The following is a 25,501-nucleotide window of genomic DNA, read 5'->3' on the forward strand; positions in this document are numbered from 1 at the left end:
AGGGACACAGGGCGCTCCATACTTCTGACGAGCACTGTATGTGGGGGGGGGGGGCTAACATGATAGATTCTGATGTGACAAAAATGAATATCGCCATGAAAAAACTCACCAGAGGTCAGAAGTGCGTTTTCTGTAGTCCCACCACCCGCCTTCATGTGTGCATGCGTCCCGTAATCCCCAGCAGGGGTGAGAGAAAAACCCGTTTTCTATGCAAGGTAAACTCAGGTATTCTCACCAATGTGACTCAGGGAAGGTATAGGAATGTTCTTTACACTTTTCTGTCCACTACATTTTTCTGTTCACTTCACACTCACAATTTTTTTTTTTTTCATAGGATTTCATAAAGAAAGTATCTTTTTTTCACAAATAAACCACTTACTACTTCAACACCTGTTACACCATACGTATCTCTCTCACTGTGAATGCATTGTTTTACAGGTATGAGAAAATATGCACAACTTGGCTTCACAATGTACAGCCCTTTTATTTACGATAAATTACTTACAACCTGCCTTCAGTATAGACAGACATTATAAGAATACATCTGGGAGTCTCAATGTGAATACATCGTCTTACATTTACAAGAACATATGTAAAACTTGACTTCACTAAGTACAGTCCTTACACTTACGAGAAAATATTTATAACATGCCTTCACTGTGTGCAGTACTTATAACACTTTCTGAGCATCTCTTTCTGTCCTTAAACACTTTTTGAGCATCTTTTTGTTGCAAGTGATTACCACACTATTGTTACTCAATAGTCAGCGAGAGTGTGGTACTCCTCAAAGCATGGGAATATACACAGTCCTACGTCACACTCTGCACATATATACCTTGAGTCCTTCTGCTGAGTACGTGGCCTTAAAATGCTGTTTGCACACACGTGACACCTCTGCTGGGGATTTTGAGACGTTGCACTTGGAGGGACGATCCTGGGGAAGTGTCTACCAGTGAGGCAGACAGGTGTGGCGACGGTGTGGCGGTGGTGATCAACACTTCTATCTTCCCCATACTCCCCCACAATCTCCCACATCAGCTCACGAATATATCCCTCGAGGGTCTCCTGGATGCCAGTGGTATGTGCGTGGAGATAGTGAGCATTGAGGACGGTGATGTCGAGGAGGTGGAAGAATAATTTCTTATACTACTTCATCATGGGCCTGGCACAGTCCACGCTGGAAATCACTGCATCCGATTGATTCTCCTACCACATGTTTACATTGTAGGCCAAGACAGGTTCTGGTATCCAGATGTGGTGCCACCCTTCTGCACTGTAAAATATGTTGTCTGTGCGGTGTACAAGGGGCCAATGAACAGACGAGAGGAGGAAGACTTCGCGGTTGTGGTGCCATGCTGTGGTGAGAATATTATCAGCCTTGTAAAATACAATCATTTTTCTGAAGCTTCCTTCCCACCTTCACCATGTGCTGAAGGCTCTTCTTTACGGTGCCGCAGAGACCAGTTTCCTGCAGGTGATGGTACCTGGCGAGAAGGGGGCTTGTGTACCAGTTGTCCAGGTACAGGATGTGCCCATGATGAAGGTATTCCTTGATCATTGTCTTTACCACAGCCCCTGACAGTCCCAAGCGTCTATCTTCTGTGATGTCCGTCTGAACACCTGTGTACAGGACTATGTCCTGCACATACCCAGTCCGACAGTCGCACATTATGAAGATTTAGAAGCCAAACCTGTCTTTTGCTGGGGATATACTGTCTGAATGCAATATTACCTCTCCATAGAACGAGACTCTCGTCTATGATGAGGTCTCAGCATGGAGAGGAGGTATGGAATTTCTCTCGCAGGTGATCAAAACCTAGACGTATCCTCCTCATCCTGTCCGTGTTGTTAGCGTTAGCTGGGTCAAGGGAGTCAAAAAAATGTAGGCAGCTCAGGATGTATTGAAATCTATTCCTCCCCATCACCTTGCCAAAAAATGGTGTCACCATTACTGGATCCACAGTCTAAAGGAAGGAAGCTGATTTTTTTTCATTATCCCCATCAAAAGAACAAGTGCCAGGAACAAGTACATTTCATTTAGCGTCAAGTCAGGTTCAAACAATCAGCTGTGTGTGGTCTGTGTCATTCCCCCACGCTCAAATGCTGCAAAGGCATTGGTTAGGGCAACAGTTTTCAAAACAAAGACCACAGGGATATAGTTTCTAAAAAACTGCAGCCTACTTGAGCTAGGGGTGAGCTCAAGAACAGTACACCTGGCCACATTCTCATGGGTGAACAGGTGAATGTGTGGTACAAAGTCACTTCCGTCCTCCAACTCCCACATCGTTTCCTCATCATCATTGCCTCCATCGTCCTCGCGCCGTGGGGAAGCGTGGGAAAGCGCAGAGAACGGGAATATTTTCACGTGAGGTGCTGGGTGTGGGGAATGGGGGAACGCTTTGTCGTGTGGTGCTAGGCTGCGCTGGGTCACGTGGGGGTGAGGGAGAGCCCAGGCGAGATGACTCACTCTCCCCCAACAATGGAACTTTCCCAAATCAGCCCCTCTTCCTTCTCACACCTTCCTCCCCACGTAGGGAAATCCTACGCTTCCCCAACCACCCATGAACAGCAGAACTAACTTCCTCCTCGTCTTCCTCCTCATCGTCACGACGTGCAAGACGACGATGTGCAGGTGGCCTCATTCCATGTGTTGCCCTATCATACCCCACATATCTTGATTTTCGTGGTGAGGGAATTTCCTCATCACTACTACTCTCCTCATCAGGCTGGCCGTAGTCTTTATCCTGCAAGTCGTCATACACGTCATTTTCCCCAGTGTAAAGGACCTTCAGGAGCTCCTGAATCTCCTCGTCTGAGAGACCGCGGCAAGACATTACTGCACTGTATGATGGACACAAACAGAGTGAGGCAGAGTGAGCGTGACGAGGGAGCGCGTGGGTGTATAGGCCTGACCACCTGAGGCAAGGTAGAGGAAGGGTTGCCCTACAAGCACACCAATTTTTGTGCACGTACTTTGAAAAATGCGTCCACAACGAATTTGTGAAATTTAAGTCATTTTAAAACGGCACTGGCACTTGCCACGGAATTATGTCAGACCATTTTAAAATGGCACAGGCACGCAAAGGGTTAAAGCTGTTATGTTAAAGCATGTAAAATATGGAATCATTGTATGTATACAGTACTGTCACCAAGGATAAAGGCCTAAAAGCCAACTGGACATTCTGAGATAGCAATGCTGAAAACTTTTATGTACATGGTTTAAGAGCTAGTCTTCCCATTCACATATAAAATGCAAGGGCATTTTAATTATCCAATCCAATCCACACAATACTGTACTATTACCATTTATTCCCTAACTGTATATATATTAACAACTTCAATCTGATGATGTATATTGTATTATATTTTTGCTATCTCCTGATAATTCTATGCAAATTACCTGAAGGGCTAGATACAGTCATTAATTAGCTCTTTTGGGCATTAAAGGATCTCTTAAGCATAAATATATTATTTGAAGTACTATACTGCATTAAGAATGATCTAAAAAAAACACACACACACTGGACTAAAGGGAACACTGTTATATAATGAGAATGTGTGTCCAGTCCAGGAATATATATATAAAAAAAATTTACAGGATACACATGCAAACACCATGATACACTTTGGCTATTAGAGAATTTCTATCTACATCATACAGCAAGAGGCCCATTTGAGGTCCACTCCAGAATCAGACTCTCTCTACTGATGAGTCTCTTACCATGTTACTTAGAGAAATTTCTCTGTGGATTAAAAAAAATATCCAACAATTTTACTTTAAGTAACTTCAGAATAAATTAATTAAGGGACTGACAAGAGACTGAGTTGGCTGGATGAATTTTGTGCAAAGAAGTGCATAACCAGGGATTTGGCATTTCTTTTAACATGACAGCATTCAGACATGTGGAGGTGTAGGAGGACTACTGGGCCTTCGGATAAGTCACTGCCCCCAAGAAATAGGCCCTGAAGCCTTAGCCCAGAGTCGAACACGGTTATATATATATATATATATATATATATATATATATATATATATATATAAAAATCAGATAGCTATATGTGACATTACAGAATGTGGTGAAATTTTTTTTGCCTATCTGATGGAGCCAGGATTCTGTGGGCTTGAATGATGAGTGAATGGAAGCGAGGCCCAGTGAACTGGGCAAACTTAGGCTGTCTGGACGTTGCTACTCCTCTCCTCACCCTGCCCTTGGGTGGGAAAGGAGGTCCGGATAATGATGATGATTAATTTTCAGGGTCTGACAATTTTACTTTAATTTCTGATAATCTAAATTTCCTACTGACCTGCTGCAATCTGTATACCTTATACTACCATTTACTAATGATACGCTGAGTCAGTTCTGACAGTTTTGCTTCTGCATTGTGTGTGTGTGTGTGTGTGTGTGTGTGTGTGTGTGTGTGTGTGTGTGGAAAATATATGAACATTGATGAGCAAGGATATTCAACAAATGAAACAAATGAGAATAATATGATAAGAGTATTACTAAAAACCCAGATATTCCAAACCCCCCCCCCCACCAAAAAAAAGCTACAGGTAACTACCGGTACCTACATTTGCCAACTAATGGCAATGAAACACCACATATAATGCATACCTCAATCCAAGACATATTGTGTTGCTGCATCTCCTCCATCTTTTCTTTGACAGAGGCATAAAGTTTGTGTTCAAACTTGAGCGACTGCATGTGATTCATGTAACGATTGCAGTAGAAGAGGTAGCGTTGCAGAGCTGCGCGAGACTTCTCTTGAGCATCCCGTGCTTGCTTTGCTTCATCCTCATCATAACGATTACAAGAGTACCTGTAGGTGATTGAATATTGTTGCAACTCTAAAGTTCAGCTCGAGACTTTTCAAATTGGATGGGTTAGGTGTAGAGCTAATTAGCTCCTTCATTACTACAGGTCCTCTCTGACTTGAGTAAATTACAACTAAATGCCTGATTAAAATACAAACGTATCATAAGACTGACGTAGCTTGGTAGGCACTGTTGTCATAATATAAGTGCTTGCACTCAATGAATGAAGTATTGAGTAAATGATTCAAGCATCGGACAGAACTCTTACCAGGAAGATCCATGTGGCTCCCATGGACCAAGACAGACCCAGCAGAAGTCAGCTTTACAACTCTGATTTTTACACACCATGTGATTACACCCACCATCCTTCTCAATAGTTACTTTGCATTTGGGGCACTCCTGCAAAACAGTACTTCATTAAGCCTTTTAATGGGACAAATCATAATAATTTTTAAGCAATCCATGTCCAAAAAATCACTATCATTATCACCATCATCATCCCAACCAGAAAACCCACCACCTAAGAGAGAAGAGGTCAGGTGTGACTGTGAAACAAAGAATGACAAAGTATGTAATATGGTAAAAACCCTTATTTACTCAGCATACTACCTTCGTATTGGCAGCAATCCAGTTGGAAGTCTCTGAGTCATCATCACATTTTTTGATCCAGCGGCGCAAGAGATGGCACTTGACAGGGTCATGCCAGTTCTCCCCGCAGTTGAAGCAGAACACATTACGGCACTTGCACATGACCGGCCGAGCATCAGGATACTGAACCTTGATGGCATAGTTGCAGTCGGGATAAGGGCACCAGCGCAGGAGGCGGTTGCACTGCAGAAAACAGATTAGAATGAATGACTGGAGATGCCATGACAATACAGTTAGCTAAGTTTCACTACATTCCTTGAGCACAGTACACTCAATCCTCGAGTACTGTGGGCAATAGGGACTACACTAGGACCGTGGTACTCAAATCTGCACCACCCAGACAATATGTTGGCATGTATAATAATATAATGTGTTCTGGCAACTTTCCTAAACTCTCACTTTTACCCCTTCTTACCACCTTACCTCATACAAATTACCCCCACTTATACCCACCATCAGGTAAAGTACTGAGAGATATAACTATTGTAATTAAGAACACCAATAGTATTGAGAATAGCATTAACAAAAACAAAAACTGGGCTGGGTACCTTTGTGTTGCTGATACGTAGTTCACAGCACATTCCCCCCACCCCCAATGTTGTTGTCAGAGTTTCACCTTCTCTCATATCATGTGGCCTTTGGGAAAGATGTGGCTCCTTGACACTCTCCCCCTGCCCCCCACCCCCAATGTTGTTGTCAAAGTTTCACCTTCTCTCATATCATGTGGCCTTCAGCAGAGACGCTGCTCCCCACTCCCAATGTTGTCAAAGTTTCGCCTTCTCTCGTATCATATGGCCTTCAGGAAAGACGCAGTTCCCCGGCACTCCCTTCCCCCCCAAATGTTGTTGTCAAAGTTTTGCCTTCTCTCGAATTATATGGCCTTCAGGAGAGATGTAACACCCTGGCACTCTCCCCCTGCTCCCCAACCCCAATGTTGCTGTCAAAGTTTTGCCTTTTTTCATATCATGTGGCCTTCGAAAGAGATGTGACTCCCCAGCACTCTCCCCCTGCCCCACATCCCCAATGTTGTTGTCAAAGTTTCGCCATCAATGTATCATATGGACTTCAGGAGAGACGTAGTTCGCCAGCACCCCTCCCCCCCAAATGTTGTTAGTTTCACCTTCTCTAGTGTTATGTGGCCTTCAGGAGAGACATAGCTCCCTGGCACTCTCCCCCCGCCCCCCACCCCCAATGTTGTCATATCTGCCTCTTGTATCATGTGGCCTTCGGAAGAGATGTTGTTCTTTCTCTGACGCTCCATGTAATGCCCTATGAGCTTCTCAGGCAGCTTCAGGACTTTCATTGCTGCCAGGTTCGCATCACATGGGTTCCCACGGACGATCATCTCTACCTTCTCCTGGTCCTTCCACATCGTTCTGATGGTGCTTTCATTCATGCCATGCTTTTTTGCCATTTAGGTAAATGTACACTTTACTCGAAGCAGTACAGTATAAAGTCCTTACCAATTAAATTCATATTCCTCCACTTTGTTTTCTGTATTTTTTCTGACTATTTTCAGGGTGGTAAATTACCTTCTCCTTCTGAAAAATTTCCCACTTTTTATCATCACGTTCCTTACACCATACCTATGACTCTCTGTCTTGATGTAATCAAAGGTGCCGAGTCGTGACTGTAGGGCCTTCCTCTAAGCTTCTGCATGTATTTCACCAATTCTTTGTACACTAGATATGCACACAATATTCACATGATTCACTGTCACTATTATTATAGCTGAATACTCACATTTGGTGCAGGGTAGAGGAAGTGTAGTTGATTAGAAACAGTAGCATAATCTTCATTGGACCAACGATTGATACCGACCAGGGTTGCTTCACAAACACCAAATATCCTATTGCAAACAACAAATCTAATCACAACAGTGCCCAAACACTAGACACAAGCACTACTGGTATAAAGAAATGTGTTGCACGGCCAGGACAGGAGTAAGAGTGGAAATTTAAAGGGACAGAGCTGTGCAGTACCTTCCCCACTCACAGCTCATTTGGTACTGAATAACCTGTCCGCTCTCTTGCTGGTATCGGGACCCACAGTTGCCAACTCATTATTTTTGACAAGGGGCAGGGAAGCTATGTCGCCTCCAAAAACGACGTCAATCGGCAGAAAACTTTTCCTCTGACGAAAGTTTTTATGCTTTAATGACGCCAAAAACATCAACAAGTATAGTTGCAGCCACACCCACATGACGACAAACATGTCATCGTGTACGAAGGGGTTAAATCTACCCTGAGATACGATACCCAGCCTAGCGATGGGTTTTTACTTAACCAATTGCACTGTTAAACCAGGGTGTGTCTGTGTGAGTAATGGCTGACTCCACAGCACAATGACAAAAATTCTTTCAATTTCAATATGCTCCCCGGAAATTGGTTTTATTGGTATAAATTGTATGCCATCATCTTCGCTGGTGTTATACTATAAGATAAGCTAACAAAAACACACAAAACTGAGGAGTAAAAGTATAAAAAAGCAGAGAGAATAAAGTTTTTGAGAGTAAAAAAAAAATCCCTTCAAATAACTTCCCAGCATCCTAGTGCAAAATTCTGCCCACACCATGCAAGAGTTAAGCATATGTCTAGATAAGGAATTTCAAGAGCTTTCTTGTGGTCATTTCGCAATTTTGAAACAACCAATAGTATTCAAATACATCATAAAAAACTAAAAAACTCACACAGGGATGGTGAGCAACGCAAGAGTGGAAGAGGAACGAGTGAGAGGGAGGAAGGTAAGCCAGCCAGCTGTGAGCATGGGGAAGGATGGGGGAGGGACTGGGGGGTGGGGGAGAGGAGCGAGAAATGCCATGGGGTTTCACTTTTCGGTGAGGAGGCGAACAGGTGATTTTGCTCTGCTGGTGCGTTAGGTTCTGTGTTACTCCTCCAAGGATGGTATGTTCCCACTGATCCAACCAGCCGGGAAACTTTCACCATTCAGTAAGGACTCGTACAGCCATTTTAGCTCAGCATCCTAGTGCAAAATTCTGCCCACACCATGCAAGAGTTAAGCATATGTCTAGATAAGGAATTTCAAGAGCTTTCTTGTGGTCATTTCGCAATTTTGAAACAACCAATAGTATTCAAATACATCATAAAAAACTAAAAAACTCACACAGGGATGGTGAGCAACGCAAGAGTGGAAGAGGAACGAGTGAGAGGGAGGAAGGTAAGCCAGCCAGCTGTGAGCATGGGGAAGGATGGGGGAGGGACTGGGGGGTGGGGGAGAGGAGCGAGAAATGCCATGGGGTTTCACTTTTCGGTGAGGAGGCGAACAGGTGATTTTGCTCTGCTGGTGCGTTAGGTTCTGTGTTACTCCTCCAAGGATGGTATGTTCCCACTGATCCAACCAGCCGGGAAACTTTCACCATTCAGTAAGGACTCGTACAGCCATTTTAGCTCAGCTTGTGGTTTATGTCTGTTTTCTTTGTGCGCTGTCAGTATGTTTCCGTTGATTAGGGTGGCCGGGAGATTTCGACCATAATGTTAGAGATCTGTACAGCCAATCGCACTCACCTTGCGGGTTACAATCTACAACCAGCACGTGGACAGAGAGGCCGGTGAGCCAATCAATGCACCTTTTTTACTTTGTAGGCTGGCTGGATGGCCCGGCAATTCTGACCATATGGTCCGGATCCGTACTGCCACTCTCAGTCACCCTGTGGATTAGGGTCTATTACCCGCGTATGGACAGAGAGACCAGTGAGCCACAAAACTTTTTTTTTTTTTTTTTTTTTCCCCCCAGCCTGCAGCAGAAGCCAGAACTTTATGTCTGGTTAACCGGAGAATTGCGCAATTACCTTTTTTCCCCCCTCCCATCCCGTGGTGTGCAACAAACAAAGGATTTTTTTTTTTAATTATAAATTTGAAGATAAACATCCGGAGCATCATGGTGAAAAGAATAAAAATCCCTCTCTCTCTCTCTCCAGCTTTGTGTAGGGCCATACATAAGTTTACGTACGGGAGTAGGGGAAAAAAAAAAAAATTGTTTTTTGTTTATAAACTTGAAGATAAACATCCAGGGCATCATCTGATGAACTGAAGAAAATCTCTCTCTCCATCTTCGCATAGCGCTACGCGTAAGTTTGCGTACGGGTCAAGTTGTTTATGGTGATGCACGGCCAGCACAGCCTGAGCTGTGGCTCGCAATCCACGGGTTAAGGACAAATAAATTCGGATACGGTTATAATATAGCCAAGGCCTAACGAACGGATACAGAGCACGACCAGATATGGACCATCTGGATAATCGAGGAATTACTGTGCTCAATTAAGTGGCAGACTAGCAAATAGTGACAGTGGCAACAAACAGCTGGCTAACTAGTGTTGACACAGCAAAAAACTCAAATGAGGGAGACTCTGAAACAATGGCATCCTCAGACAAACTAGGAAAGAGAGATAAAAGTAAAAATGATCCCTTCTATTATGACTTGGTGGATGTAGAAGAATTTAAAATGTCAGCAGAAAGACTACTGAGGTGGTAAATCACCAGCGAATGTGAAGCAAAAGGGAAAATGATGAAGTAATACAGGCATAAAACATATCAGAAAAGAAAAAAGTGTTTGAAGAACCATGAGCAGGACAAGATAATAAGAAAGTTAATAAGAAAGATGGATAGAACACTTGGAAAGGTATGAATGCTATCAGAAAAGCAGTTTGGGTTTAGAAAAGGAAAGTCATGTGTAACAAGTCTTTTAAGTTACTATGACAGAGTGGCAAAAGCAATGCATGAAAGAGATGGATGGGTAGACAGTATATACTTAGATTTAAAACAAGCTTTTGACAGAGTTCCTCATGAAAGGTTAATACTGAAACTTAAATGCAAAGGAGGTATCCAGGTGAACTTACTACAGTGGATGCAGGACTTTCTAAGAGAAAGGGAAATGAGAACAGTATTACGAGGAAAGTACTCGTCCTGGAGAAAGGTGACAAGTGGTGTCTCACAGGGTTCAATGCTGGCACCAATCATGCTTCTGGTGTATATAAATGATAACTTTGCAACAGTAAGTTACATGAATATGTTTGCTGATGATGCCAAAATACAAAGAACAATAAAAAACAAGAACTCATGTAAGGAGTTTCAGAAGGATCTAACAAAATTATATGAACAGAGCTATATGAGGCATGTGGAATTCAATGCAGAAAATACCATGTATTAAAATCTGGAAAGAGTGTAAAGATGCCTGACTGGGACTATAAACTAAGGAGCAACAGTTTACACGTATCTGATGAGGAGAAAGATTTAGGAGTAATTATCAATAACAGAATATCACCAGAAGACAATATAAATGAAAAAGTAAGGAACATGTATAACCTTTTAGCAAATATGAGATTAACCTTTATATACAGTATATCAAAGAGGAAATGGTAAAGAAGATAACTGCATCTTTCATAAGACCAATGCTTGAAAATGCAGCAGTAGCATGGAACCCATACTTGAAAAAGCATGCTGACAAGATTGAGAAGGTACAAAGAGCAGCCACAAGATGGGTGCCACCTGAGAAATCTTAGTTATGAAGAAAGACTTGAGAAGATATAATTACCACCATTAGAAGAGAGAGGAAAGAGGTGATATGATCATGCTACATAAATGTGTTGAAGGAGAAAAGATTGACATTAATGAATATATAGTACCTAGACACTCATTTTCAAGAGGACACAGCAAGAAACTATATAAGAAAAGATTAAAGAAAGATGTGAGAAACTTCAGCTTTCCAGACAGAGCAACAGATCAATGGAATATATTACTGGAAGAAGTTGTGTGTGCCAATAACATTCACAGTTTTAAAGAAAAATATGAAAAACAGTATTAAAAGATGGGACACAATGAGCTTGACTCAGTCCTGTAGAAATACAATTAGGTAAGTATGCATGTGCATGCACGCACACACACACACACACACACCTCACTGCCACCACTCACTATGTACCTTTTCTTCTTTCAACTAGTTTTTTTGTAACATTATGCTACTAAAACTGCATAATAAAATTCCCAGATAAATTAGCTGTGCATATGGAAAATCTACTGTATTACACTCTACAGCACATTACGGGACTATTTCTAAACACAGCATCCAGTTGTAATCCTGTACTGCTTATAACAAACTTAGAGACTGACCTCAACAAAACTCTTGGTAATAAGGTGCTGGTACTTGAGCTTGACCTTGGGATCGACAATTAACCTCATGACAGTGTGGTCATCGACAAGGATGGAGCAACCATGAGCAGCACAAGATATGGTCTGCCCCATACCCTCATCTATGATCTTAGTAGTTAGATATTCCGTCCAACAGTTGGTGCAAAACCGGTGACCACACTCTATACCCGTCATCATCTGCAAGGAACAGTATGGCAATTGCACTCAATTTCATTTCACAGGTAGCAAAAAGACTAATAGTAACAGTGGATCCTTATCACATTATCCCATCAATACTTACATCCATCCATCCATCATCCAATCCTACATTGCCCCATGAGGAGCGTAGGAGCCCGGGGCTAGGCAGTTGGTCCTGACATTTAAGATGAGAGTGACCAACCTCACTCATCCCTGAGTGGCATTACATGAGGAGTCAACCCCAACCACCCCTTGGAAATAAACCTTCACCGGCTCCATCCAATTGGAGCACAATAATTACCCACTAAACCACCAGGAGCCAAAATTTGGTTATATGGATACCACCCAGCATAGCAAATAGTTTCCTGGTGTACAGGAAACCACTTGGCTTGTCACTCAGTGTAGAGTCACCCACAGGCAGAAGGAAGAGGAAAGAATGAAGGAAAGAAAGACAGAAGAGGGCGTATAGAGTTACCCATAGGCAGAAGGACAAAGAAAGAATGAAGGAAAGGAAGACAGAAGAGGATGGAAGGAAAGAAGGATGGAGGAGAGGAAAGGGCAGACACCCAACAGCAGCATTACATCGAGCAAGTGGATGGTGAGCATCCCCACCTACCACAGATCAATACTTACAAATAAGCAAAAATTCAATTCATAACACAGCTTGCCTTGACTCTGGATAAGAAATGCAAGTATATATTCATTCATTCATTGATCATCCAATCCTACCTTGCCCCATGAGAAGCGTAGGAGCCCAAGGCTAGGCAAGTTGGTCTTGACACATAAGTTGAGAGTGACCAGCCTCACTCATCCCTAAGCAGCATTACGTGAGCAATAAACCTCAACCACCCCTTGGATATAATCTTTCACTGGCCCAATCCAACTGGAGTGCCATAATTACCCACTAAACCACCAGGCACCAAAATCTGGTTATATGGTTACCACCCAGCGTAGTAAATGGTTTCCTGGTGTGCAGGAAACCATTTGGTTTGTCACTCAGTGCAGAGTCACCCGTAGACAGAAGGAAGAGGAAAGAAAGAAGGAAAGAGAGACAAAGGAGGAAGGATGGAAAGAGGGAAGGAAGAGAGGAAAGGACAGGCACCCGAGAGCAGCACTACATCGAGTGAGTGGATGGTGAGTGTCCCCACCAACCATTAAAATAATAAATAAAATAATCAAAAGAATAAATAATACATACTGTACCCAATAAGGAATAAGAAGAGATTTAGAAAATGGTGTAAATAAACGGCTGATATATGCATAAATATACATACAATAATAAGCTATATATATATATATATATACATATGTCATACTTACAGCAGAAGGCATATTAAGAAAGCAAATTTCACACTCCTCCATTCCATTTGAAGTCTTAACAGCTACCTGCAATGAAAAAGATGAATTGTACTGTACACAAACTATATAATGAAAATTATGAATAAACTTCCATAAATTCATTCACAGCTCTTATAATCCTAACTAACTATGCACAATAATTCTTAAAGATGGTTATGCTCAGATTATGGTGCTCAACTGTTATCTTGGTTTAATTTATACTGAACTCAAAACAAAAATCCGAACGTAATATGCTTTTCCCAAGAACCATGTGCATTTTGCACAATGGCACTATCTGATCCTAATCACTGCATTACTGTCACTGCTTTCACAATATTAATGAAGCTTCAAAACAAATGAGCAATGCACACAAGGGCTACATTCATTTTAAGACTCCCATAACATTTATAACAATATATGAAGTGCTGTGCAGCTTGAGGTGTTTTTGCATGCATATTTTTCAATGCTGTACGGGATATCAAACCATCCACAAAGTAGGCAAAAAATGCTTTTACTTAGTACCCCATTGTTATCCTCCCTAACCCTAACCACTCTGTCACCTTGTGCAAACACAGCATACCATCCCCACACACAACAGTACATATGCACAACTATGGCCAAACCTAGATAAACAAATTTCATTTTTTCTTCGCTATTAGATGTTCCGCATTGGTAACTACCAATGTATGTAACTATAAAATTTTGACTTATAGTAATTTTCTGCGCCCATGGGAGTCTTCGGGAATCCATTACTGTGCAATTTAAACCTTTCATTATGACTTAGTTTTTGTTTTTTTATTATTATTTTTTTTTTTTACAAAATTCTAGCTACAGCTGAATTATCTTTAACTCACTAAGAATATTTCTGATGACAGTAATTAAAAACAGCCTTTACTGACACCTTCATTCCTACAGCAAATTTCTATCTGGTTTCCACTATGACCAAAGTATTTTATACACTTCAGGAAAGACCTCACTGCAGTGAAGGGGTTAATTTTTTATTCAAATTCAATATGAACTTTTCATGTCTGAAACTCTGTGCATGAATTGTCAGAGGGTGCAAGATCAACACACATACACATTTGCCAATTTACATTACCATTTGGGTAAAAAAAAAAAAAAAAAAAAAAAAAAAAAAAAAAAAAAACACAATACTAGCTTAATTCTGTTAACAGTAAAATACAAACTGGATTTAGCTACCAATTGATAACATTATTAAAATTACTAAAATATCAAGTTAAGAGGAAAACAAACAACTACCCTTAACTTTCAGTTGCCATAAGCATTCCTGCACATTTGAGGTGTCAAACATTATTACGCACAAACTACAAGCACTCTGAACCTTTCAACATTCTGAACAACTACCAAACCCCTAAACAACTCCACACTAGTATAATAAAGCTGCTTTCTCTCCCAACTTCACCTTATGTACCCTTACATTAGCCATTCAAACCACCCGGAGATCTGAAAGGATACTGAACAAAGTGCCTTTTAGGTTCCTTTAATCTGGATCCTCCAGGAAAGAGGCTCATCATATGGCAACCAACCTTATCCTCCCAATCAATCCTTCCCACTCCGTCACTAACAGTTAGTCCTACGCTGGTCTAGCAATATCTTCGCAAGCAACAAGCCAGCTCCACCAGTATCTGCACTCACTAGAACACTGATTTGTACTAAACATATGGTAATGATTGCTTCATCAACAAAATCAACTACCATTCTCTTCACTCCAGACAGATGTAAATCTCACACACACACACACTTTCAAGTCACCCTCTTTCACCAATCACTTCCCTTTGAGACATCCCCTAGTTTTTGGACTCGTTCTGAATACACACATGACTCTTCCTTGACACACATGAAACATTAATACAAAAGCATCTCAGAACTTGATACCTTGAAAATGCTTATAGGCAATACCCTTGGAGAATAGAAGGAATAACTGAAAACTATCTACAGTATAAACAGTTCATCTGAACAACAATCAATTACATAACCCCAAGCTGGGCTCCCACCTTAACAGCCACAAACAAGGAAAAGCTTAAAAAAACACAAAACTAAGATTTAAGAACAACAACTGGATGCACAAAGTCTGAACTAATATAGCTCACCTGCACCTTGAAATGTAAGTACTCTCAGTCAAGAATCAAGTGAACATGAGATACACAATTTATATCTTCAGCACATGATACATCCCATCCTTCTAATTTCATGTTGCATCACCCTCAACCACAATGACCCAATAAGAAATGAATAACAATCCTAACAATATACAGAATGCCTCAAGGAAATCCCTCCTCCTCCACCCAATACTATGTTTCACAAATATATAACAGTTACCACAGCCAACTAAAACCTCCATCCCAACGCCATTCTTTATGAACCCCCACCAGACATTCTGCCCACAGGAATTATCCTTCCCAGAGAGACGAGTGCACCTAACCGGACTACGTCCCTAACTTCAGTTGCAACTAACAGTAAAACTCATGACAATCTACTACATCCTCACTGCAATGCAGCCTCTCACACCACAACACACTTACCTCATGCACCTCACTTTCACAACATAGATAATCCTTCAACATAACTTCAACAAAAGATCTCTGGGAGCGCCCGGCTGAAGTGGTTGGTTTCTTGCAGTCCACTGGGTTCATGTCCTGATCAGCCTGGGGCAACAACAATAACAACAAACTACTTCATAGGGTAACACCAACTCAATATCCATATGGAAGATAGGAAAGCTGCCAAAATTTAAGGAGAAAATATGATACTTGATAATGGGTAGTACATCATCACTGGGGGTGGCAAATTTAACCCCTTCACTGCCGGGTTCCTTGGAAAATCTTGTGCATCCTATACTGAGTTGTGAATTTTTCAGTCTTTCAATTTTGAAAATTTGAACTACAATTACTGGTTGGGAGGCAAATTCCCCTAAAGTCAACAAAAATAAATCCCATAATCCATCAACATGTGTTATAGTACTACAAATTATTACCGTATATCGGAGTTACCACAGAACAAACTGACAGACTATAATATGACCTTTTTCTTTGCATGATCCATCTAGAGTGCAACTTGTGACTGCCAGAACCCCAAAGGAAGTGTGCAATCCAACCACTTAATCCTACATTCAACAGTAAAACTAACCAACTACAGCTTCCATAAATAAAGTGCAACTCCTTTGAACCCCTACATAGTGCACCCAGAGCTAGCAAGTAGAAGAAACTCCTCCCACACTGTGACAGACGTAGCCTAGAGAAACATCAGGAGCGTGGATGACATCATCGGTAGATCATACCATCTATTCTCTCATGTCTGTACATGATCACAGATTTCCATTAAAATGTCTTTCAACAAAAACATAAGGGATATGAGGGAATGCAACAATACCAAAACATAATACGGTGATTCCCCCCTAATGATGAAGACAGGGAACAGACACCCCCACCAAACCTGAATCTGCGAATACTTTCAATACCCCCCTAGGGTCTCTACAACTGTAATTTTACTACATGATGGCCTAAAAACCCTTTGCAGTACCCCAAAACACCATCAGATATTAAAATCCACTCACTTAACGTGTGCTTGAGATGGTTTAACACAGATACAGTACATTCCTTACAGAAACTACTTAATCATAAAAAATTTTGCAGCTGCGCAACACATATACAATACATCTACTATCATCCCTTTGCAGTGCCCCCAAACATCATACTTTACAGTCTACTTACTTATCAATAAACATATTCATGTGATACCAAGCAACACATACATTAAGCATAAATTTTTACCCGTGACTGCTGATTATGTGTTCAAAGGAAGAGAATCTGATAGGGACACAGACAGAGCAACAGTTATGGTGTGGTACCCAGTGTTTTAATCCCCTGATGAGATGGCCCAATGACTTCTACAAACTACTGTATATAATGGACCAAATTCACCAGGTCAAATATTACTGGTGTAACATGCCTACTGATATTAACATCTGCTCTTCCCTAGAAACCTATTATAGGTTTGCTGCTGTGATAATTATAGGACTGTTGACTCAAAACAAAGGCAAAACTCGACATCCTGAAGGCTTAACTTATGCGTACATGCTATAATGCACTTAATTTAATTATACACCAGATCTTGTTACATACAATATCCATATCAAGGAGGAGAGCCAAAGTTACCACACCAATGAGACAAATTAACTTGGCCAAACTTATAAAAAGTTGAACAGCTGTAAACAAATCAGGCTGCTACCTTCACCATGCACTAATATATACTTGACACAGTCGCTTTCATTAGCCTCTACTACAACCAGAGGGCTTTATTCTGGTGAGTTTTATGTACTTTATATTTCCCATGCCTTAAAAGCAAATTGCGGCGGTATCACCTTTCTGGATGCTTCTTGGCCGTTATGGGCAATGCCCAGCCTCGTGAAAAACCAGCATAGAATGAAAGCCACAAACAGCAAAGCCACAAACAATAAGGGACCATTATATGTTTAGCATTGAAAAGAAAATACAAAGACAATACTTCAAAAATTCAATAAAAGACAGAGTCTGAACAAGGTTCATGATGAGCATGGTATAGAAACAACCACCATTTATGACATATGGAAATGATGTGGGAAGTGATTAAAGTTTTATGCTGACAGCAAAAGTGATAAAATCTCACTGAAGTCAATCACTCGGCCTGGGTAGACTTGTTTAATTGTTGAAGCACCTACGTTATACATGAAGACTGTGTGTGTGTGTGTGTGTGTGTGTGTGTGTGTGTGTGTGTGTGTGTGTGTGTGTGTGTGTGTGTGTGTGTGTGTGTGTGTGTGTTGGGTGGGCAGACAGGGGAACCAATCATCTGTGAAAGAAATAAACATTTCCAAACTCAGCTAAAAAATGTCTCATATGTGAATATTTTAATCTTTGGATTTGCGATTAAAACTGCAGCATGACATATGCTGCTAAACTCTAAACTCATCTGATGGCTTTATTTCTGTCTTCGTAAATCCAGACAATTAGATTAAAATGGACTCTTTAAACAGGAAGGGTCAGATATAGCCTTCACTAACCTGTCTCTCCCAAGGCGAATACAATTGTCTGAAGGTAAAAAGAATGTTTTTTAAAGCCAGAAAGGCTTGGTAATTATGTCTGGCACATATCACTGTGATCTACATATACAGTGCTATCAAAAGATCACTAACATTACCCACTTTCCTCTACACTGCTACTTTTACTTTCAACTGTTGCTCCATCTATTTCACCTACATTAACCTTTTCAAATCATAGGCAAAATAAAATAAAAGAACACAGAATAATGCTGTTACTGTTTCCTAAAATTAACTAAACACAGAAATGAGTACACGCTCTAAGCTAATTAGAAAACGGCTGTAGGAAAAATATGTTGATGAGGGGAGGGAGGAGGGGGTTGAGTGAGTCTGAGAGGGAAACTTCTACTTAATCCATACTGTAGGCATACACAGACTTTTAACAATGGTGTTTGGTAGCATTTCGAAAATGGATGGGTGGGGTGATGTAGTGGGTTGAAGGGTTAAAAGGGAGACTTTGGGTTTCTGGTTAAGATGGAATCAATTACAGCATTTCCATAAGGTTGTTTATTTATGTTATGTTGTGTGATTGCATCATAACGTGAAAGGTGCTGGGGCGGAATTCTTGCACTTTAGGCGATCAGCTTGTACAAAGTTACTATATAATAGGGTTATTACAGGGATTTAGAGTTATAGTACTAAGGTTAGCTGCATCATGCAATGTTTGGTAGTGTCATGTCAATCAATGTCAGTGGAAGTCTGATCTCATTGCAATGATTGACAATAGTGGCAGTCAAGGGGTTAAAAAATTTCTTCCTTTCTTGAGGGTTATTAATACTAGGGAAAAAAAAATACTGATAATTTACATAATTAAGCTAGTGAATCAAGTGGCATTGTACTGTACCTGTAAATATCATCAAATGCCAGTGTTAATGCTGTTTACAAAGTACTGTATCTCTCTATCTTATTTCACTGCAGAGAATATAAGTTAAGTACAGTGTGTATCTCAGCTAGCTAGGCAAAGTAAACCACTATAATATATTCAGTATACCAGAACACATCAGGTGAACAACTGATCAGAACAATATTCATGACTTTCTAGAAAGTACACCAGGTATTCCTTGTTTTCAATCACTTACCTTCTGTGGTTTGCCAGTGGTCTTGAAAGGACTTACTACATGGGCTTCAGAGAATAATATTTCTGGATCACCATCATAAAAGCGCTCCATTAATTTTTCTTTATCCCATTTGAAATGATTCAGTAATATTCTTGTTGTTGTGACAGGAATCTGTAAGAAAATATGACACAATGTAGGCTAGGTGACTATGGTATCTTGACTGACAGCTTGATTAATTTTACAGTATAAGTAGACCCTCACTATAACATACAACAATATAGCAAATATAGAATTTAATAAATGCCACGAAACCCACTGAATGCAATAGGTATAACACTGTCCTTTTAAATGGATGCAATATATGTTTGCTACCTTTTTTACTCCAACCTGCCCTAAAATTACTCTCTCCCCATTGTGATCATAGAGTTGTAATAACGGGAGGGTGGAAGGGGGGCTCAGATATGATGGACCTGGCTTTACCCCAATTAGTCTGTTACAGTGAGGGTTTATTGTATTACAATACCATGTACAGTGACACAAACACATACTTGGTACAAAAGTATGGTACCGTATGCAAAATATGTCCTATTTGGAAACATTTTCATAAAGGAAAATTAACTATCTCATGTAATAAACAACATACTGCAGCATTAGGAAGTACTCTGATAGTTTAGCTACGGTAATTAGTCTTTGAATTCTCCATATACACTAGACCCTTGATTTAATGTACCTCAATGCGCTGGATATCAGATTTAATAGACACTACAAAGCTATGTGGAGAGGATGGAGGGTGAAAGACTGATGAAGAGAGTGTATGTGAGTGAGGTGGAGGGGGGAAGAGGGAGGGGGAGGCCGAGGATGAGATGGAGGGATGGGGTGGAGAGGTATATGAGAGAGGGAGGTGTGAGTTGGGAGCAGGGCAGTGTAATGGCGGGGGACAGGGCGACGTGGAGGCGATTTGTTTGTGGCCACCCCGAACGGGATTGAGGCGTCTGGCAATAGATGGATAGACAGATAGACTTCACTACATTAATCATATGGTGTAATATATACAATAATACTGGACTGTACACTGATAAACATGTCTTTTACTTACCTTATTGTGCTGAACAAAGCTGAAGTGGTCAGGCAGTCCGGAATGCTTGTGGCTTTATCGGACTTTTTCCGATATATAGGAATGTAGTCCGGTAGCTGATAGAGTCCGATAAAAGCGAATTCCGGTCTACTGAAGTCCGCTATATTGAGGTTTTATTGTATATATAAATAAATAAATATATATATATATATATATATATATACAGTAATCACTCGAATATCCGGACGCCCAATATCCGAACATCCCCACTAACCGAACCTTATCGTCCTGGGATCAAACATTCCCAAAATGGTCCGAAAATCCAAAAAAATTGGAAAAAAAATCGATTTTTTGCCGTCCGTAATTTGAACTTGCCGCGCGCGCCGCGTGAGAGCATTGTTTTGGTTCGTCATTCCTCCGACGTCCGACAGAGCGCCGCTGCATCCTCCCCACTTCCCGCCTGTCTCTCACCGCGACAAGACCTACGCTCTTCGCCATGGCTGCCCACGTGCTCGCTTTTGTGGTGGTGCCGTACTTGCTGCAAGGCCTCCTGCTGCTCTCTGCCCTACTCTTAGTGTGTGTGATGATGGCCCCACCTCCTGAGAAAAGGAAGAGAGTGGTGTTGACTCTGGAGAAGAAACGGGAGATATTGGAGAAGGTTGATGCGGGTTGGTCTTCCTCTCGCATTCTCCGCGAGTTCAACCTGGCCCGGTCGACTTTGTTTGATATCAAGCGTTCCCGAGACAAGCTCATGCAGTACACGGCTGACTTCTCGTCGAGAAGCAAACGCAACGTGGAGAGGAAGGTTATGTTTACCCCCAAGTATGCAGAGATCGACCGCTCCACGTTGATTTGGTATCGACAGCAACGTGCAGCTGGTGTGATGGTACGTGGAACGGAGCTGAAGGCTGCTGCTGAGAAGTTTGCAAGGCTTCACGACGCCCTAGACTTCAAGGCATCCGAGGGTTGGCTCTTCGCGTTCAAGTTGCGACATGGCCTTACTAACCGTAAAGCACATGGCGAAGCATTGGACGCTAACGAGGATGGAGTGGACGAGTTTCGGCACAAGGTGAAAGGCTTGATCGACAGGGAGGGCCTCACTCTCGGTCAAGTCTATAACGCTGACGAAACTGGCCTATTCTATCGCTCGGTGCCAACAAACACTCTCGCCGATGAGAAGCGTGTACCTGGCCGCAAGCTTTCTAAGGAACGGATATCTGCTTTGTGTTGTGCCAATGCTAACGGCATGCACCAGCTTAAGCCCGTTATTGTTGGCCGTGCAAAGCAGCCTCGGTGCCTTCGTGGGGTGATGGATGTCCTTCCTGTCGTATGGTACCATTCTTTGAAAGCATGGTTCACAGCTATGATTTTCAAAGACTGGTTTCACCATCACTTCGTCAAGGAGGTCATACATTACCAGACGAAGACACTGGGAATTCCTCGCGACCAGGTAAAGGCTCTCCTTCTCCTCGACAATGCACCTGCCCACCCGTGCGACAAGGACTTGGTTGCTGAGAATGGCCGTATTAGGTGCATGTTTCTGCCACCTAATACGACTGCTCTCATTCAACCAATGGACCAAGGAGTGATCGTGGCAACAAAGCGCCTGTACCGTCGGAAGTTCCTGGACGAGGTGATGGTGGTTCTCGAGGACGAGGACGAGCGCAGGGAAGGACGTGACACTCGAGGCAAGCGGACTTTGGAAAACCTTCGCCGCTACAACTTCAAGTCTGCGCTGTACAACTGGGCTAGTGCATGGAAGGAAGTCCCTGTGAAAACTCTTGAAAATGGTTGGTCTCGTCTGCTTCTCGGAACAGATGTGGAGTACGATTTCCTAGGGTTTGACGTGGATGACTTCCATGCACGGCTACGTACGCACGGCGACGATGTTGATGTGGACGATGTTCGTGAGTGGTTGGACGACGACGAGGGCGATCCTGGGTATCAGACGTTGTCTGATATCGAGATCGCATCTTCGGTTGCTGGTGTCAGTCCCGAACTTGAAGATTCCGACGACGAAGGCGATGATGATGCAGACTCCGCCCAGCAGGACACTACTCCAGCCATCCCCAAGCTGAGCGCACTCCGGGAACATCTAGAGTTCGTCCTAGACTACCTGGAACACCCGGACTGCGACAGGGAGATGGGGCCCTTGGGACTCGTGGAGGAAGTGCGTGCTTTCCGGCAGCGCATCATCAATCGCCAGAATCGTCGGTCCTTGCGTCAGTCAACGATTGACAGTTTTTTCAGGCCCGTGACCCCAGCTGTGCCAAGCCCTGGTTCCACTCCGTTGCCTCCCCAAGACAGGCCCTCATGCTCCGAGCCACAGCCCAGCACATCAGCTACAGTGGAGTCACTGCTCGACGTGAGTTTGCGGCTGTCTTCAGAGTCTTCTGTAGTCGGTACGCCATCACCACTACCCACCGATGCACCCCTTGGACGCCTGCCAGTGATACTCTCGGGCTCTGACAGTGAATAAACAGCAAGAACTTCTCCACTAGACCACACGGGAATTTTGAGTGTTGTGCAGTGAAAAACGGTGTGTTGTGTTAAGGTTTTCAAGTTGGGAGAAAAGACTAAGTAGAAAAGAAATTTAACGTAACTAACCTTCTTTGTTTTGGCTTTGGAAACTTAAAAACTTGGGAAAAGTTAATGTGCAACACTTAAATTTAATGGAACATTATTTTGACTAAAGTGAACACTGTGAAAAGAACGGACTTCTGTGTGTTATTGACTAAGTTCAGTGCAAGACTTCAGGAAGAGTGTAGTGCAAGTGCTTCAGGAAATCGTTCTTACTGTCAGAGTCCGAGAGGAGGCGGTTATTCATCGAGGTGGCCAGGGACTTGCTGTAAGTAGCCAAAATGTTTCATGTTGTACTATTTCCCATACTATATTTACCAGAATGTTTCATATTGTATTTTTTCCCATACTATACTTACCAGAAAGTGTCATACTGTACTTCTTTCCATACTAAACTTACCTCATGCATGTGCAGTAGGAATGTGTTTTTCAGAGTTCGGTTAGGTTCGGTTAGGTTAGGTTCGGTTAGAGTCCATAAGTACCAGAATGTTTATTAATGTATGAACATACTTCTAAACCCACATTTTATGTGTCTATTGCATTTATTTCAGTCATTTATGTGCCTTATTGGTGTGATTTGGGTGTTAAATAGGTGCTATGCATGTCCGGAGGGAGTTGTATAGGTGTTTCTCTGTGTTAGGGTCCGTAAGTACAAGTCCATAAGCTGGGGCCCAATATCTGGACAAAACCAATATCCGAACCTACCGATGGCTCTATTGATCCGGATATTGGAGTGATTACTGTATATATATACACAGTAAACTCGCCCCGAACACGTTCTTGCCGAACGCGCTTGCAATTACAGAATACACGGTTAGTGCTGGGATATGTATAAGACAACATGAGATTAATGAACCATTACGAAAACTATAAATTTATACGAGAGGCGGCCTTTGAAAGGCCAAATCCTCGAACATCAGTGCAGCACCACGCATGGTTTGTTTTGATTACATGATCGTGTCCTGCTTTTACACAGTACTGTATTTGTAAGTTAAATACTGTATTTACATTACTGTTCTGGTAAGTTTATGTACACGTTAAAGTACTATTAAATAACGTTAAAGCAAGAAATAAAGTCTTATAACCAGTTTACATGATAGGTGTCAGAATATTGCCTTTTTTATTTGTTCGTTAAAGATCTGCTGCACTGATTTTTCACGATACTGTATTTATAAGTTAAATATTTACTGTTCTGGCATGTAGGTTAAAGCACTTAAATAAAGTTAAAGCGTTAAATAAAGCCTTGTAACCAGTTAACCTGATTTATATGATTACCCATGATCGGCTGGTTCCGAGACAATTCTCCATCAAGTCAATTCGCCGTCAGACAATTCCCTGTCAAAACATGGACGATTCCCCGTCAGGACAATTCACACCCTGAACGATTCCCCGTCATTCTATAAATACTGTATACTTATTTCGCCTTTGAATTGTATTTTAGCATCACCCACAGCTGTCTTCATTAATGATGGCGAATTGTCTTGTTTTTGTTTTGATGGCGAATTGACAACAAATTGTTCCTAAACCAATCAGCATCGGAAAGTTGCCTTGTGTTTACTTATCTGTTTGTTAAGTTTTGCTGTGCAGTACTGTATTTGTAAGTTATAACTTTAAATAAACCTAACCACTTAAAGTGCGGTGCTTCATATTGATTACCAATTGCAGATAACAGCAAAACACCACATTTAGGGGGTCTAAGGAGCAAAATAAGGAGCAGTTAAAACTTACATGGTTTTGCGCCGAACGCGCAAAGGTTGGAACGAAACCCTCACGTTAGGGGCAAGTTTGCTGTATATGTACATATGGCACAGTGGGATGAAAAGGTTAAGAGAGCAGTGGAGGAAAGGAGGATGAAGCAGCATGAGTGGTTACAGGACAGGGGTTCAATTGAAATAGGAACTGAATATACTGAGAGCAAGAAGCAGGGATAAGAGACTAGTGAAGAGGAAAAAGGAGGTAAATGATGATCTAGGAAGAAAAATGAATGCAAACTACTCTGAAAATAGGAAGTTATTCTGGTAAGCGGTGCAGAAATGTGGAAGTGAAAGCGGAAAGAAATGTGACGGTGTGAAGGATGTAGGTGGTAGATTATTAACCCATGGGGATGAAGTAAGGACCAGATGGAAAGAATATTTTGAAAACCTGATGAATGGGAAAGGAGGGAGCAGAGCGGCTGTAAACATGATTGTTTCTGGGGGTGTGCAGAGAAGGAATGCAGTGCCAAGAAACGTGACACTTGCACAGGTGAAAAGCGCTGTGAAGTGACTGAAAAATGGGCAAGCAGCTGGGGTTGATGAGGTGTCTGCAGAGATGATTAAGTGTAATGGAGAGAGCGGAATGAAATGCTTGTTGGAGAAATGTAAGAAGGCATGGATGAGTGAACCTGTGCCAGCAGAGTGGAAAAAGGCTGTGACTGTACCCCTGTGTAAAAATAATGGTAAGTGATGTGAGTGCATGAATTATCATAAGTTTACTGAGTGTGGTAGGGAAGGTATATGAAAGAATTATTATAGAGAAAGTAAGAGTGAGTGATAAACAAGGTGGCTTTAGGAG

At 41.9% G+C, this 25,501-nt stretch overlaps 1 protein-coding gene across 1 annotated transcript in view; it reads right to left on the minus strand.

Moving 5' to 3' along the window:
- ari-1 (E3 ubiquitin-protein ligase ariadne-1) overlaps positions 1-25,501 on the minus strand; it is a 48,570-nt gene that overhangs the window by 18,055 nt on the left and 5,014 nt on the right. The window contains exons 2-7 of the mRNA XM_080266793.1: positions 19,315-19,464; positions 13,126-13,191; positions 11,590-11,805; positions 5,426-5,647; positions 5,085-5,215; positions 4,617-4,821 (exon numbers count right to left, since the gene is read on the minus strand). Coding sequence (XP_080122919.1) covers positions 4,617-4,821; positions 5,085-5,215; positions 5,426-5,647; positions 11,590-11,805; positions 13,126-13,191; positions 19,315-19,464 — 990 coding nt within the window. The remainder of the gene's footprint in view (positions 1-4,616; positions 4,822-5,084; positions 5,216-5,425; positions 5,648-11,589; positions 11,806-13,125; positions 13,192-19,314; positions 19,465-25,501) is intronic.

The sequence above is a fragment of the Coenobita brevimanus genome, chromosome 22 (genome assembly GCF_032717465.1).
Source record: "Coenobita brevimanus isolate Jiangsu-jjx chromosome 22, ASM3271746v2, whole genome shotgun sequence".
Taxonomy (NCBI): domain Eukaryota; kingdom Metazoa; phylum Arthropoda; class Malacostraca; order Decapoda; family Coenobitidae; genus Coenobita; species Coenobita brevimanus.